This window comes from Acomys russatus, chromosome X, assembly GCF_903995435.1.
Source record: "Acomys russatus chromosome X, mAcoRus1.1, whole genome shotgun sequence".
In the NCBI taxonomy this organism is placed as follows: domain Eukaryota; kingdom Metazoa; phylum Chordata; class Mammalia; order Rodentia; family Muridae; genus Acomys; species Acomys russatus.
Window position 1 is genome coordinate 17,089,031 of NC_067169.1, and position 14,608 is coordinate 17,103,638.

Sequence of the window (14,608 nt, forward strand, 5' to 3'; positions counted from 1 at the left end):
ATTGTGTTGTCAAAGTTGTGTGGTGACGTTTGTGTGTGTGTCACAAACTATGTGAGGCACATGATGTTCACACTATCCCCTCTAGGCCCTGCAGGGCCAGTATCTCCTCAGAAGTAAATGAGCTCCCAACATCCGCACTGTGCGGCTTGGCCGCTCTTCCAATCACGACCACTAGAGGGCGTGCGGCCACATACCGCATTGACCACCGCACATGCGCTTGCGCAGCACTGACACTGCTTCCGCAGCCTTCCTTTCAACCGCCTTTAACCCCGCCCCACTCCTCAGCGCTCCGCCTCCGTTGCCCCTAGCGTCTGTTTGTTGACTTCCGGGAGCTCCTAAGTGTTCGATGCCAAGAGGGTCGCGATGGGGGCCCCAGGGGCTAAGGCAGTACCTTAGGCCCAATCGAGTGGCCCCTGCTGTCTTTCCGAGGCCGGCACGGATTCCCTGCACAGTCTTCGGCATGGCGGAGGCTGAGCTGCTGGTGCCGGGTGAGTGGCGCCCTCGGTGGCGGCGGCTGGCCTGGAGGGAGGGTCCGCGGGCGGGCAGGAGGCCAGGCCCCGCCTCCGGGCCGGCCCTGTCGGGGTACAGGCCGCAAGCTGAAGCGGTTCGCCGAAACAGCAGCTTTAGCCTTGCGTTTGCGAAGAAATAGGCTTTGTCGGGATCGAGAGAAAGGGACAGGGACAGGGACCTAGGGGAAGAGGGCACCTATGCGTTTCTAGTAAGCCTCTCCGGACATTTCCTGGAGGCTGTGGCCGCCATTATTCCCTCCCTAAGCTTTCCATGGTCTCTACTTAACACTTGAGCACACGGTACGTCCTTTGGACCTAGATAGGTACTGAATTCAGTAACGAGTGGAACACGAGGTGAAAGGTTAAAAGGAATAGAAGCAACGAAGAAGACAAAGGGAGAAGGAGACTATTAAGGGAATTAACTTAAAAAAAAAAAAACTGTCCTTGTGTGCTAGTTTGACGTATGTTAAAATTATGACCCAGTAAGGCTTCCGTACTTGGTAGCTCAGGTAGACATTTCCTGAGCCAACATTTGTTATAACTCTTTGGAAGGCAGGCCTGTTACTCTGTTAAAACGGTGGTCATAATCTACTGAATTGATTTTCACATACCCTCTAGTGGGTCACGACCGGCGCTTTGAAAAATAACCACTATATTAGAGCACAATTATGCATTTAAGTATGTATTGCACTTTCTGCCAAGCTTTTGGCGCAAAAGGGATTTGATTCTACAGTTCTTGGAGTCTATTCATTAGTTAGGGTACAACAAAATAAAGAATAGACTTGCCATTAGATGTCAAAGATAGACCAGAGCCGCCAAACCATGGTTTTTGGGTCGCGAGAGTGTCTGAAGAGGCTTTCTGGGAAGCCACAATAAAACAGTTAAATAATCCCTTGTAGGGATGCCTTGAATCATTTCTAGGCCCTGGCCTCACACGGCTCAACTGCTGAGTAGAACTAGTTTACCTTATAATAGTTTTCAAGGGGCTTAGTGCATAGGCTCTTGTCTGCAAGCATAGCAGAGGATCATTAATAGCGTCAGAGGTTAGCTCTCTTCCATCAGGGGGGTCGTCATTGGTTCGCCATTCCCTCAGTCTCTGCTCCATCTTTCCCTTATACTTCTTTTAGGCAGGACAAATTTTGGATCCGTGTTGTGGATAGGTTGGTGTTCCCCTCCCTCCACTGGAAGTCCCACCTGGCTACAGGAGGTGGCAACTTCAGGCTCCATACACCCCCCCACCCCCTGCTAGGAGTCTCAGCAGCTAGGGTTACCCTCATAGATTCCCAGGAGCCTCCCCTGTCCCAGAGATAGCCCCACACTGATTTCCGTTCTCTCATTTTGGTCCTCCTCCAACCCCCACACCCACCCATGGTCTCCCCATACCTGATTCCTACCCCAGTTACCCTTCCCACCCCCTTTCCCGCACAGTTCCCCCTCCATACCCCCTTTCCCACATAGTTTCCCCTCCATCTACTTCAAATGTGTATTTTATTTCCCCTTTTGAATAAAATTCAAGCATCCTCTCTTGGGCTCTCCTAGTTACTTGACTTCTTTAGGTCTGTGGATTGTAGCATGGTTGGTTATCCTGTATTCATTTCATGGCTAATATCCACTTATAAGTAATTATATGCCATGTTTGTCTTTCTGGGTCAGAGTTACTCATTCAGTATTTTCACTTCTACTTCCATCCATTGGCCTGCAAATTTCAAGATTTCCTTGTTTTTAATAGCTAGTAGTATTCCATTGTGTAAATATACCATGGTTTCTTTATCTGTTCTTTGATTGAAGGACATCTAGGATTTTTCCAGATTCTGAATATAACCTGAATAAGGCTGCTAGGAACATAGTTGAGCAAATGTCCTTATTGTGTAGTGGAATGTCTTTTGGGTGTATGCCCAGGAGTGATATTCTCAGTTTTCTGAGAAAGCACCGGATTCATTTTCAAAGTGGTTGTACAAGTTTGCACTCCCACCAGCAATGGAGGAGTGTTCCCTTTCTCCACATCCTCACCAGCATGTGCTGTCATTTGAGGTTTTTATCTTAGCCATTCTGATGGGTGTTAAGATGGAATCTCAGAGTTGTTTTGATTTGCATTTCCCTGATGACTAAGGATGTTGACCATTTCTTTAAGTGTTTCTCAGCCATTAGAGATTCCTCTGTTGAGAATTCTCTGTTTAATTCTGAGCCCAATTTCGTAATTGGTTATTTGGTTTGGTGGTGTTTAATTTCCTGAGCTCTTTATATATTTTGGATATTAGTCCTTTGTCAGATATAGGATTGGTGATGATCTTTTTCCAGTCTGTAGGCTGTTGTTTTGTTCTGTTGACAGTGTCCTTTGCCTTACAGAAGCTTTTCTGTTTCATGAGGCCCCATTTATTACTTGTCCAAGAGCTGATTTATAACACACGGATGAAGACACTTGGTCAAGGAAACTATAATATTTCTACCATACGCTGCCAAAGAGTTAGCAACACTGTCTTTATTCTTCTTTCCTGCTCCCTCTTCTCTCTAATGACTTTTGCCTCCCAGCTGTCCTCTCGGCCTTAGCTCCTCTACGTCTCTTCCCTTTGCTCCTACTTTTTTCACTGGCAATACAGGAGATGTCTGTTATTTACTAGCATTTCTCAGAAGCAGAGTGACTACAGCCTGTTAATTAAAATGTCTTCTATGTTTACAGATAAAGGCATTGTGTATGCAGCTGGAGGAAATAATGAAGGACAGTTAGGACTTGGTGACACTGATGACAGAGACACTTTTCAGCCAATTGGCTTCTTTACATCGAAAGATAGCATTAAACAGCTCTCTGCTGGTGCTAATACATCAGCTGCCCTGACTGGTGAGTATGACTTGTTTGTGCTCTGTCTGGACAGATCTTTTCTCTTAAATTGGCTATACCAACTTATAGATGCGTGACAGTATCAGCATTCAGTGTACCTTCGGGAAACTTGAAAACTATAAATTTAGATCTATATAGCATATTTTGAGCAAGATAGATACATATACAGAAGGAGATTTATACATAAGTTCTCAGCTCTTAGCTAGCTATTCTTTTAGATAGTCTTAAATGTTATCTTCATTGCATGTCATGAAAGGTATACTTGAGGCTTTAACTGAACTTGCTGCTAGAAATATCGGCAGAACTCAGTTCGGTTGTGTGTTGTTAACATGTGGGTTATAATGGTCATTACATAACCTCTGTTCTCCTTCTCAAAATTAGAATGAGAACATTTCTTTAAAAGTCAGACCCATGGGGACTGGGGAGATGGCTTGGAGGGTAAGAGCACTGGCTACTCTTCCAAAGGTCCAGAGTTCAGTTCCCAGAAACCACATGGTGGCTCAGAACTGTCCATAACTGGTGCCCTGTTCTGGCCTGCAGGAGTTACATGCATGTAGAACACTGTATACACAATAAATTAATTTAATAAAACAGGTGAACACATAGTGCATGCACATAATCCTGGTATGTAAAAGACTGGGACCAGAAGATTTAAAGGAGGGGGGTGGTGAGGGAGAGGGATAGATCTGAGATATCAGTTATGCTCCATGTGACCTCATGGAACTGTTAGCTTGCAGCTTTCTTCTCAGCAGGGGCTTCTCTACACATCTGGCGTTGCTTTGGCCTCTGGGAAACCAGAGTTCTATCAACTATGTAGTTTCCTATTCCATGTTCCTTCTTCAGTTTTTATTTCCAGTTTTCATTTTGGCTTACTACTGAAGATCTTGAAGATCAACTGTTTAACTCACTAAATAAAGTTGCTGGGTGTTGTTGCACTGTTAGTCTTTAATGTCAAGGTCAGGGGCATGATGGTCCTGAGTCTGTGGCTAGCCTGTTTTACACAGGAAGATGCTGCTCCAAAAATTAGAAGTCATCAAGTATTGATAATCCCTAAAGTACTTCTCCTCTATTTACCTTAACTATTCCCAGCCCTGAAAGCTTATCAGAAAGGACGCTAGCTTAAGAAGCTTTTAAGATGGTATATGCTAATAGACCTCATTCTCTAAAGGTATAGGCAATAATACAAGAAGAAAAAAAGATTGGTGAGATTCATTGTGGTTTTTTTTCTTACTCCTTTGAAACATTTCCATGGTGTCTCAAGAGCAAGGTTTTCAATTTGGGAACTTGCTCTTTTGACCTGGAGACACGTAGGAGCTTTCTGCTGTCTCTCAGTTCAGTGGCAGCCGACTACCTGGAGGGAGAGAATTGTTTCCGTGCAGAGACATTAAAAGGACACAAAGCAATTATAGGGAATGGTATTCTGTGTTTACCATTGAAATTAAGATAGAGGCAGCTGGATTGCTGTGAGTTCGAGGCCAGCCTGGACTACAGAGTGAGTCCAGGACAGCCAAGGCTACACAGAGAACCCCTGTTTCGAAAAACAAAACAAAACAAAAAAGATATGGACATAACTAAAGTGATGCAGCATCAACTCATTCTCTGTTCTTTATCCAGTAGAGCATGTGACAATAGAAACTGAACTCTAGGTCACAAGCTGGTGTGACTATCTTGGTACTTTTATGACATAAGCATTTTCACTAGTGTTAGAGTTTAAAGAGAGGTTACTTTTTTCTCTTTTTTTTCTTTGTTTGAAAGGGTCTTACTTTGTAAACCTAGCTGGCCTGGTATGTATTACTTAGCTAAGTTTGGCTTTAAATTCACAGCAGTCCCCCTGCCACAGCCCCCTGAGCTCTGGTATTAGAGGCATGAGCTGCTGCACTTGACTATATTCTTCCTTCCTTCCTTCCTTTCTTCCTTCCTTCCTTTCTTTCTTTCTTTTTTTAAGATTTATTTATTATTATGTATATAATGCTCTGCCTACTTGTATACCTGCAGGCCAGAAGAGGGCACCAGACCTCGTTATAGATAGTTGTGAGCCACCATGTGGTTGCTGGGAATTGAACTCAGGACCCTGGAAGAGCAGTCAGTGCTCTTAACCTCTGAGCCATTTCTCCAGCCCTGTATTGTTCATTTCAAAGTGACTGACAGAGGATTTTGAGTGTTCTCAACCCAAGGAACGCATAAATGCTTAAAATGCTATGTATATATGTGTATGTATGCATATGTGTATAATATATGTGCATTTAGAAATGCCACGTTGCATTCCATAAATATCTACAGTTCTTATAAAATAAGACTAAGAAAGTATAATCCAGAAGACAAGTAATAGTACATAGGAAATGTCATAGCTGGAGAGACTGGCTAGCCCTTTAAAGGCTTTTCTCCCCTTATGCTTTCTTTATAGAGGATGGAAAACTTTTTATGTGGGGTGACAATTCTGAAGGGCAGATTGGTTTAAAAAATAAAAATAATGTGTGTATCCCCCACGAAGTGACCGTCGGGAAGCCGATTTCATGGATTTCTTGTGGATATTACCATTCAGCCTTTGTAACAAGTAAGACGAACATTTTTGATTCATGACATTGTCTCTCATTTTCTCAGTTATCACAGCTATTGCGATTATTTACAGTTCACATGATTGTTCAACTCCTGAAATGTATGCTTTAATTTAAACCATCTCTTCACTTCTATATTGATAGTTTATAATTTCAAATTTTCTCTGACATACCAACTTTTTAGGAAGTGAATATGAGGTCTGTGGTGGCACTCAGAGGAAGGACAGCAGGTTGCCAAGAAGAGACTTGGTACCCTATGAGAATATACAGGGGGAGGTAATCCCCCTCAGGCACAGTCATAGGGAAGGGAATAATGGGAAAATGGGGGGGAGGGAGGGAGAATGGGAGGATACAAGGGATGGGATAAACATTGAGATATAACAAGAATAAATTAATAAAAAGAAAAAAGAAAAAAATTAAACTGCTATTTTAGAAACCCTTTCTCATCTTGGTTCTCAAACATTCATGCTGTATATGGCATTAAAAACAAGACTCATGAGCCATTTCCCCATGGGTCTGCTTCTGTACGTTGACCTCTTTGATCTGCTCTATTCTTCTTGTCCCAGTAATTTCTTCTGTTGGTTCAAATAAGTGAGCCAGAGTTAGACAGAGAAGGATGAGGTCTTCCTCTTTTGGTAAGGCTTTTGTGAGCGTCTGTGCTTTTCTCCTTCCAGAGCCTAGTAGTAGTCTTCTCTGCTTGCAAGTATTGAACTGTTCAAGTCTATGACTATGTCAACATCTACATTCACAGTTATACTAGCAACAATGGAAGGATGATCGTGGCTTTCCCTCTAATTGATGGTTTCTTAATAATCAGATGCTCAGATGAAACAGTTCAGTGGATTCTCTTAGAATAGCAGTCAGTTCTGAGGCTCACAACTAGGCAAAGAACTGAGACTAAGTGATTGCCAAGTGCTCAGCCCTGAACAGAACACCTGTCTATAACCCACCCCCTGACAGCTTAGGGAACATTCCAGAAATCAGGAGGAAAAGGTAAGAGCTGGAAGATGGGGAGAGTCTTTGAAACATTATCTTCTAGACATGATGTTGCTGCTGCACACATGATTTCACAGCGCTCTGCTTACCCACACAAGACCTGTACAAGATTGGGAACCCATCATGGATTCAGGGTGCTTATGAGGCCCCTTTCCTTGGATAATTAATGGTGACAGTGAGAGGGGAAGTCAGTTATTTTCATCCGAGTAGACACTTGTAGGTTGCCAGTGCTCCAGTAAATAATCCTCTACCAGTGCTTATGCAAGAATCCACAATTAGCACTCGGGAGGCAGAGGCAGGTGGATCTTTGCGAGTTCGAGGCCAGCCTGATCTACAAAGTGAATTAGGACAGCCAAGGCTACACAGAGAAACCCTGTCTCAAAAAAAGAAAACAGAAAAAAAATCCACAATTTGCAGATAACCAAACAAACAAAAGAGTGCAAGGGTGGAGGTGGGCAAATGGTATTGAGGAGAGCATTATGAGAGAGGGTCATACAGGCATGCAATTGTGAAAAGAATAAAAATAGTAAACATTTTAGAGTGTTTTTATAAAAAAATTAAGTTGATAAAGGTATAGTGCTTATCTTTTAGGAGTTTATAGCTCTAAAATATATGTTTATCCATCTATAAGGCATTTTGAACTACAAAAATATTTTATTTACTCTCCCAACAACTTTGTGACAGAGTTGTGCTTCTGCGTTTTCATATGGCAGCTAGACCCAAGGCGATGCTGCATCTGAGTTACAGAACCAGATTCCAAACCCACTTGAACCTGGCACTTTAGAGACCTGAGTACTTTCTATCGGCACATAGCTTCCCAACATACACACACAAGCAAGAAGAAGATGTAACAGAAACTCATGATGACTAGGCTTTCATATATGTCCTAGGTCCTTCTCTACTCACTATTACGTTTCTTTGTATGAAATAGCAAGCCCATGATGTGGGCCCTTTTCTTCAGTTCTCAGCAACAGTGATTGCCAGTGGACTCAGCAAGTGAGTTTCAGGGTTACAGACACAGTCTTTGCTTTCAAGAAGCTCACAGTCCTAGTGTGAGAACTAATGCAGAGAAGAGTAGGGGTAGTGTGTACAAAGTGGAGAGAGTTGGTAATGCTATATAACCAATACAATATTATCTGCAGAGATTCTACTTAGGTATCTCATATGTAATCAAACTTTCTAGAGACAATGTCTTTTAAAAAGGCAAACAATTAAGCTTCATTGTAAAACTAAGCTACCTGGTCTTCAACTCCCTCAGAGACTTCTAAGTTGATAATGACAATATGTGATGGAGATTGATTTACACTCAGAAATTTAGACACACCAAGAGAGGAAAGATGTTTTCTTCAAGGCTGCCAAATACAAATAGCCAAAACACTAAGAATGTAACATTTACATAATTCCTGATTGTGTCATGGTTCTTCTTGCCATAGGTAATCTATTGTATATATGTGTAATAATATAAATGTATATGTACAAAAATAAAATAATTTTTAAAAATTAAAAAAAAGGGCAAACAATCTATGCCTGGTAGCAAAGGCCTATAATTCTAGCTACTCGGGAGGCTAAGACAGAAGGATTCCAAGTTTAAGGCCTGCCTAGGCAACCTAGTGAAACTCACTCTCCAAATCTGAAATAAACAAAGAGCACTGGGGCTTGAGCTTCATAGTCAAGCTCTTGACCAACGTGTTTGAGGCCCTAGAGTTAATTCCCGGTACCACTACCACCATACATGCACATGCATGTATGCCACAAAGGTATATGGAATATGTAAGAGTCTTTGCTATGTTTTCTGTAAAAACTAACATGATTTTCTTTCTTTCTTCCTTTTTTTGTTTTTTGTTTTTTTGTTTTTCAAGACAGGGTCTCTCTGTGTATCCTTGGCTGTCCTGGACTCACTTTGTAGACCAGGCTGGCCTCTAACTCACAATGATCCACCTGCCTCTGCCTCCCGAGTGCTGTGATTAAAGGTGTGTGCCACCATGCCTGGCTCTAACATGATTTTTTATTTCTTTATAATAATTATAATAATGAATTCTTTATGAAGGGTACTAGTTAAAATGACTGAGAGATAAAAAAAAAATCCAGCCTTGTTATTATCTTAAGAACAATCAGATTTACTTAATAACTAGCTGAGTTTTTGTGGTATGAGGACATGTGCAAAGGACCAGTATTCTGTTCATATTTATGTCCCTATTAACCATTCTGCTTTTCCTGCAACAGTGGACGGGGAACTGTACACATTTGGAGAACCTGAGAATGGAAAATTGGGCCTTTCCAATCAGCTACTCATCAATCACAGATCACCACAGCGTGTGTTGGGGATTTCTGAGAAGGTGATTCAAGTAGCCTGTGGTGGAGGACACACTGTGGTCCTCACAGGTACGTGTGGAGTGTGCTGCACTACTCCCTGAATTCAGTAGTGGCTCATGGCATCTTCATGATCCTTTCTATTGTAGCAAGATAAGAGTACTCGGGGCTGGAGGGATGATGGCTCAGTGGTTAAGAGCACTTGCTCTTCCATCATGAGGACCTGAGTTTGGATTCAAGCACCTCAGTTGGGAAGCTCACAAATGGCTGTGTAATTCCAGCTCCAATACCCTCTTCTGGCCTCAGTGGGCATCTTCACATACAACATATAAATAATAAAATAGTCTAAAAAGAAGAACATTTAACATGAGCTATAGCTTCTAAAGAGATGTTTTCCATTTTTTTAATTTATAATTTATTCACATTACATCCTGATTGTTATTCCTTGCTGGTATCTTCCCGTTCCCACCCTCCCTTTCTCTTCTGCCCTATTCTCCTCCCCTAGACCTCTGAAGGGGGTGGGCTCCTCCCCCACCGTCTGGCCTCAGCCTATCAGGTCTCATCAGGATAGCCTGCATCCCCTTCCTCTGTGTGCCCACCAGCCTACCCACCAAGGGGCAGTGATCATATCAGGGGCGCACCAGAGTTGCTATCAGAGGCAGTCCCCACTCCCTACCCTGACTGTGGCATGGAGAATGGGAGCTATGCATTGGCTACAGCTGAACAGGGGGTGCACTAACCAAGGACAATGCATGCAGAGAACCTAGATCTTCTAAAGAGATTTTCAAGTATTTAATTTGGGAACATTACATATCCATGTACTGCTGTGTCTTTGAAACCTTTCTTACATAACATATATATCTGCTGTTCAGGGCATCCTCTTTCCTTCCCCTGAGCTACTGGAAACCACCATTTTCATCTCAATGAATTTGACTCCTGTACACCCCAAACAAAAGCAGGCCTTGCATGTCTTTTTGTTATGATCCCTGCCTTTGATTTATGTATTTAACAGCTATTTCTGGCTCAGGGAAGACTTTTTAAAAATTAAGTTATTTGCTTTATATCCTGACAGCAGCTTCCCCTCCCTCCTCTCCTTCTAGTCCCTCCCTCTCCCCTTCTCTCTTTCTCCTCAGAAAAGGGGAGGCCTCCCCTGAATATCAACCAGCCGTGGAATATCAAGTTGCACTAAGACTAGGTGCAGCTTTTATTGTGACTAGACAAGGCAGCCCAGTAAGGGGAAAGGGATCCAGATGCAGGCAACAGAGTCAGAGACAGCCCCTGTTCCTACTGTTAGCAGGCCTACATGAAGACCCAGATGAACAACTCTTACGTATGGTCAGAGGGCCTAGGTTACTCCCATGCATGCCCTCTAGCTGGTGGTTCAGTCTCTGTTTGCACCTATGGGCCCAGGTTGGTTGATTCTGTAGATTTCCTTATGGTGTCCCTTGACCCCTCTGGCTCCTACAATCCTCCCCCCCCCTCTACCACAGGATTCCACAAGCTCTGTCTAATGTCTGACTATGGGCCTCTGCATCTGTTTCCATCAGCTGCTGGGTGGAGCCTCTCAGAGGACGGTTATGCTAGGCTCCTGTCTGCAAGCATAGCAGAGTGTCATTAACAGTGTCAAGGGTGAACTCTGTTCTATGGAGTGGGTCTCAAATTAGACCATTTATTGGTTGCCCATTCAGGGAAGACTTTTTTAAGTAGGAAAAATGGAATCTTTGTGAATCATTCTGCTAGCATAATCTACTTTTTCCCAGCCACCGAATGTTTAATGGCAGCAAACTATTTTCACTATGTATATTTCATATTCATCTCAAATTAATAATATTTTTACTAAAATACTTCCATTTGAAGAAGCTGTCATCATGCTATTTTCTGATGTTGAAATGTTTTATATTTATAATGTGTGAACTTTAAGTAGTTCTCTGTGATCTTTATATTCCATTCTAATAATTCATTAAAAAGTAGTAAAGTTTTTGATTGTAGATTTAAAAAGAAATTTAAAATCTTTGAAATAATTTCATTTTGGATTGTGAATTTCTTATTTGGTGTGTTATGCCATGTTTTCTTGGTTTCTAGTCATTATGTTGAAATGTACTCATTATTTTGTAATACAAAAACCAAATAGTTGTCTCCAAGTTTGTTAAGGATCCGATTTAATTTACATAAATAGTATAGTAGTAATATATTTAGACAAAACATTTTCATAATGGATTTTTAATTAAAAAACTAATAAGGACTGGAGAGATGGCTCAGTAGTTAAGAGCAGTTGTTCTAACAGAAGACCTGGCTTCAGTTCCCAGCATCTATAGCAGGTGTCTCATAACTGCTTGTAGCTCCAGTTCCAGGGGATTCAATACACTCTTCTGGCCCCTGAAGACACCTACATGCATATGGCGCACCTATATACACTCCAGCAGACATACACATAGATATAAAAATAGAAATTAATAACTCCAGTCATTGTTTAATCTGTGAAAACCCCAAATTAGACATCCTCTAGACAATATTTAATAGGCATTTTCTGTCTGAATGTGGCAGGCAAGGTTGAATGGGGAAGTACAGGAGAAAATGTTGTGATTGAAGAAAAACAGAGAGCGGGCAATATGTTATATAATCTACTAATTAAGAGATGATGCATAGCCAGGTATGGTGGCACATGCCTTTAATCCCAGCACTTGGGAGGCAGAGGCAGGCAGATCTATGTGAGTTCGAGGCCAGTCTGGTCTACAAAGCAAGTCCAGGACAGCCAAGGCTACACAGAGAAACCCTGTCCCCCAAAAAACAAAACAAAAAGTGAGAATACATTATATTAAAATAAGAATCTCTTGACACTGCCTCGGTATGCCTTTATATCCTTATTATGGGTGTAGTTTCTTTAAGGAGTTTTTATCTCTATTTATATTTCAAGCATTCCTATTAGAGAGAAAAATGCAAACTATGTGTCAACAGGTATGCGTTAATCAGCAGCCCTCATTCTCAGAAGGGCGAATTAGATATTTTTCTGAAAAATAATTCTTCAAAACTGAACGTTTTAAAATTTATCTGAAGAGAATCTGTATAGGATTTAATAGGTAGGGTTTTACCATCAGATGATCTGAGGAACTTGCCCACTGGCTGCAGCTAGCAATGAGAAGGTTTGCTGCTGGCTTCACAGAGAAGTTCCTGTGTTCCTTTCTATGGGACTCACATAAAAGAACTGTCATCAGCATGGTTCTCAGTATACTGACCACTGAGATCCTTTCCACAGTAAAGTTGTCATCAGTCACATGTCCTAGTTTGTACTTCCCATCTCTAGATGATAATGAGCTCAAATGTACAGAATCATTGAAGGACTTTTGATGTCACCTGAAAAATGTACTTTCCCCTCCTGTACTATGAAGTTTGCTTATGAATACATTCAGCATATCTACTGTAATTTTTAATTCTTTTACAAATTATTTTCTGAAATTGTATGTGTGTGTGTTTGTGTGTGCGCGTGTATGTATGTGTATGTGTGTGTGCGCGCTCGCATACGCATGGAGCATGGAGCATGTCTGTTTGTGTCCTCACATACTGTTCTACAGTTAGAACCTATGGCCTTGTGCATGCCAGGCAAAGTGCTTTACCTCCAGCTCACAAATCGTGCTTGATAAAGTGTTATTAAACTACTTTTAAAAATAAGGGACTATCTTTGTAGGAATTTTTTTTTAATTGTGACAGTGAAAGAAAATAGTTTAATACTAGTTGAGAGCTAATATGGTAATTATAAATACATGTCAGGTAGTTCTCTGAATTATATACATCTTGTAACACACCTAATGAGTATAATAATTTCTTTTTTGATTATTCTTAAAAGACAAAATCAGATCCAGATCATATTTTTTATTGCTTTGTTTATTTATTTAGTTATTTGTTTCTTTGAACAGGGATTCTCTGTGTAGCCTTGGCTGTCCTGGACTCGCTTTGTAGACCAGGCTAACCTCGAACTCACAGCAATCCACCTGCCTCTGCCTCCCTGAGTGCTGGGATTAAAGGTGTGTGCCACTATGCCCTGCTCAGATCATAATTTTTATAACACTGTTTTCTTTCATATCAGTATTTTTATGATCAGTTTTTCTGCAAGCAGGTACTATCCATTATAAAAGTTTAAATGTCAATTATTTCAAATATGATATACTGTCATGTAACTGTTTTCATGTATGTGCTCATTTCCTCTCAGAGAGATATGTGTATGCCTTTGGGCTGGGACAATTTGGTCAACTGGGCCTTGGCACATTTCTTTTCGAAACATCAGAACCCAAAGTCATTGATCGTGTTAAGGACCATAATATAAGTCATATTTCCTGTGGAGAAAACCATACAGCTTTGATGACGGGTATGAGATCATTTTTCTCATTTTTATATCTAGAATTGGATATACTTTATTGTAAAATGATATATGGAATGCATGTATCTAACTTCTTATGGAATTTATGCCTGAGAAAATGGAATTAGGTGTTTGATCTTCTAAATATAAAGTTATAAATTAGTTTAAAAATAAATTAAGGTATAATTTAGATTAAAATAAATGTGAGTCCACTGTATAGCCTAGTGGTAGTACATGTTCTTAGCTTTATGCGGCCTTGAGCTCAGTTCCCAGCACCCAAAACAAAAACTATCCACATTTAGAACCAAATTAGACCTTTGATCAAGAATAAGACCATAAAATCTTTTTGAAATTGTATTTGTGCTGGGTGATGGTGACAAGGCTGGCAGATCTCTGTGAGTTCGAGGCCAGCCTGGTCTACAAAGTGAGTGCAGGACAGCCAAGGCTACACAGAGAAACCCTGTCTTGAAAGAAAGAAAGAAAGAGAGAAAGAAAGAAAGAAAGAAAGAAAGAAAGGAAGGAAGGAAGAAAGAAAACAAAAGAAAGAAATTGTATTTGTTTGAAGTCTATTAATGCTTCCAAGACTTTCCTCAAGCCAGAGAGAAAAATCATACAAGAAAAACTTATTTGTCTTTCTACTCAGTATAGGACTGCAGTCATGCTCAGTGACTTTTTTGGGGGCATGCTTTGACCACCAGGGTTTGTTTCAGGACTGACTTCTTCCCTTTGCAAAGTAGGAGAGAGAGAGGTGGGGGGGTGGTGGAAGAGAGGGGGTGGCTGGAATGACCACCAGGGGGCATTTCAGGACTGACTCCTTCCTTCCCTTTGCAAAATAGTTGTAGAAAAAAGGACAAAATCCAGTGAGAAAATACATACATCTCCTTTATTGTCTTCTGTGTTACCAAAGGAGATGTTCCTTTGGCCTGCTTACATCTCAGTCTCCTAAACTAGATGCTGTTGATAATGTGGGGTCCAACACAATTCTCCCTTGAAATGACTTAGCTATAAGAAATTTTATGTATTTGAAAACTTAAATGCTTTGTAACAGAAG

The 14,608-nt window shown here is 41.2% G+C and overlaps 1 protein-coding gene across 1 annotated transcript in view; it reads left to right on the forward strand.

Annotated features, from left to right (window-relative positions):
- Nucleotides 1-259: 259 nt before the first annotated feature.
- Nucleotides 260-14,608, forward strand: part of Rpgr (retinitis pigmentosa GTPase regulator) — a 46,185-nt gene continuing 31,836 nt past the window's right edge. The window contains exons 1-5 of the mRNA XM_051141092.1: nt 260-617; nt 3,187-3,345; nt 5,750-5,899; nt 9,120-9,278; nt 13,411-13,566. Coding sequence (XP_050997049.1) covers nt 347-617; nt 3,187-3,345; nt 5,750-5,899; nt 9,120-9,278; nt 13,411-13,566 — 895 coding nt within the window. The 5' untranslated portion in view covers nt 260-346. The remainder of the gene's footprint in view (nt 618-3,186; nt 3,346-5,749; nt 5,900-9,119; nt 9,279-13,410; nt 13,567-14,608) is intronic.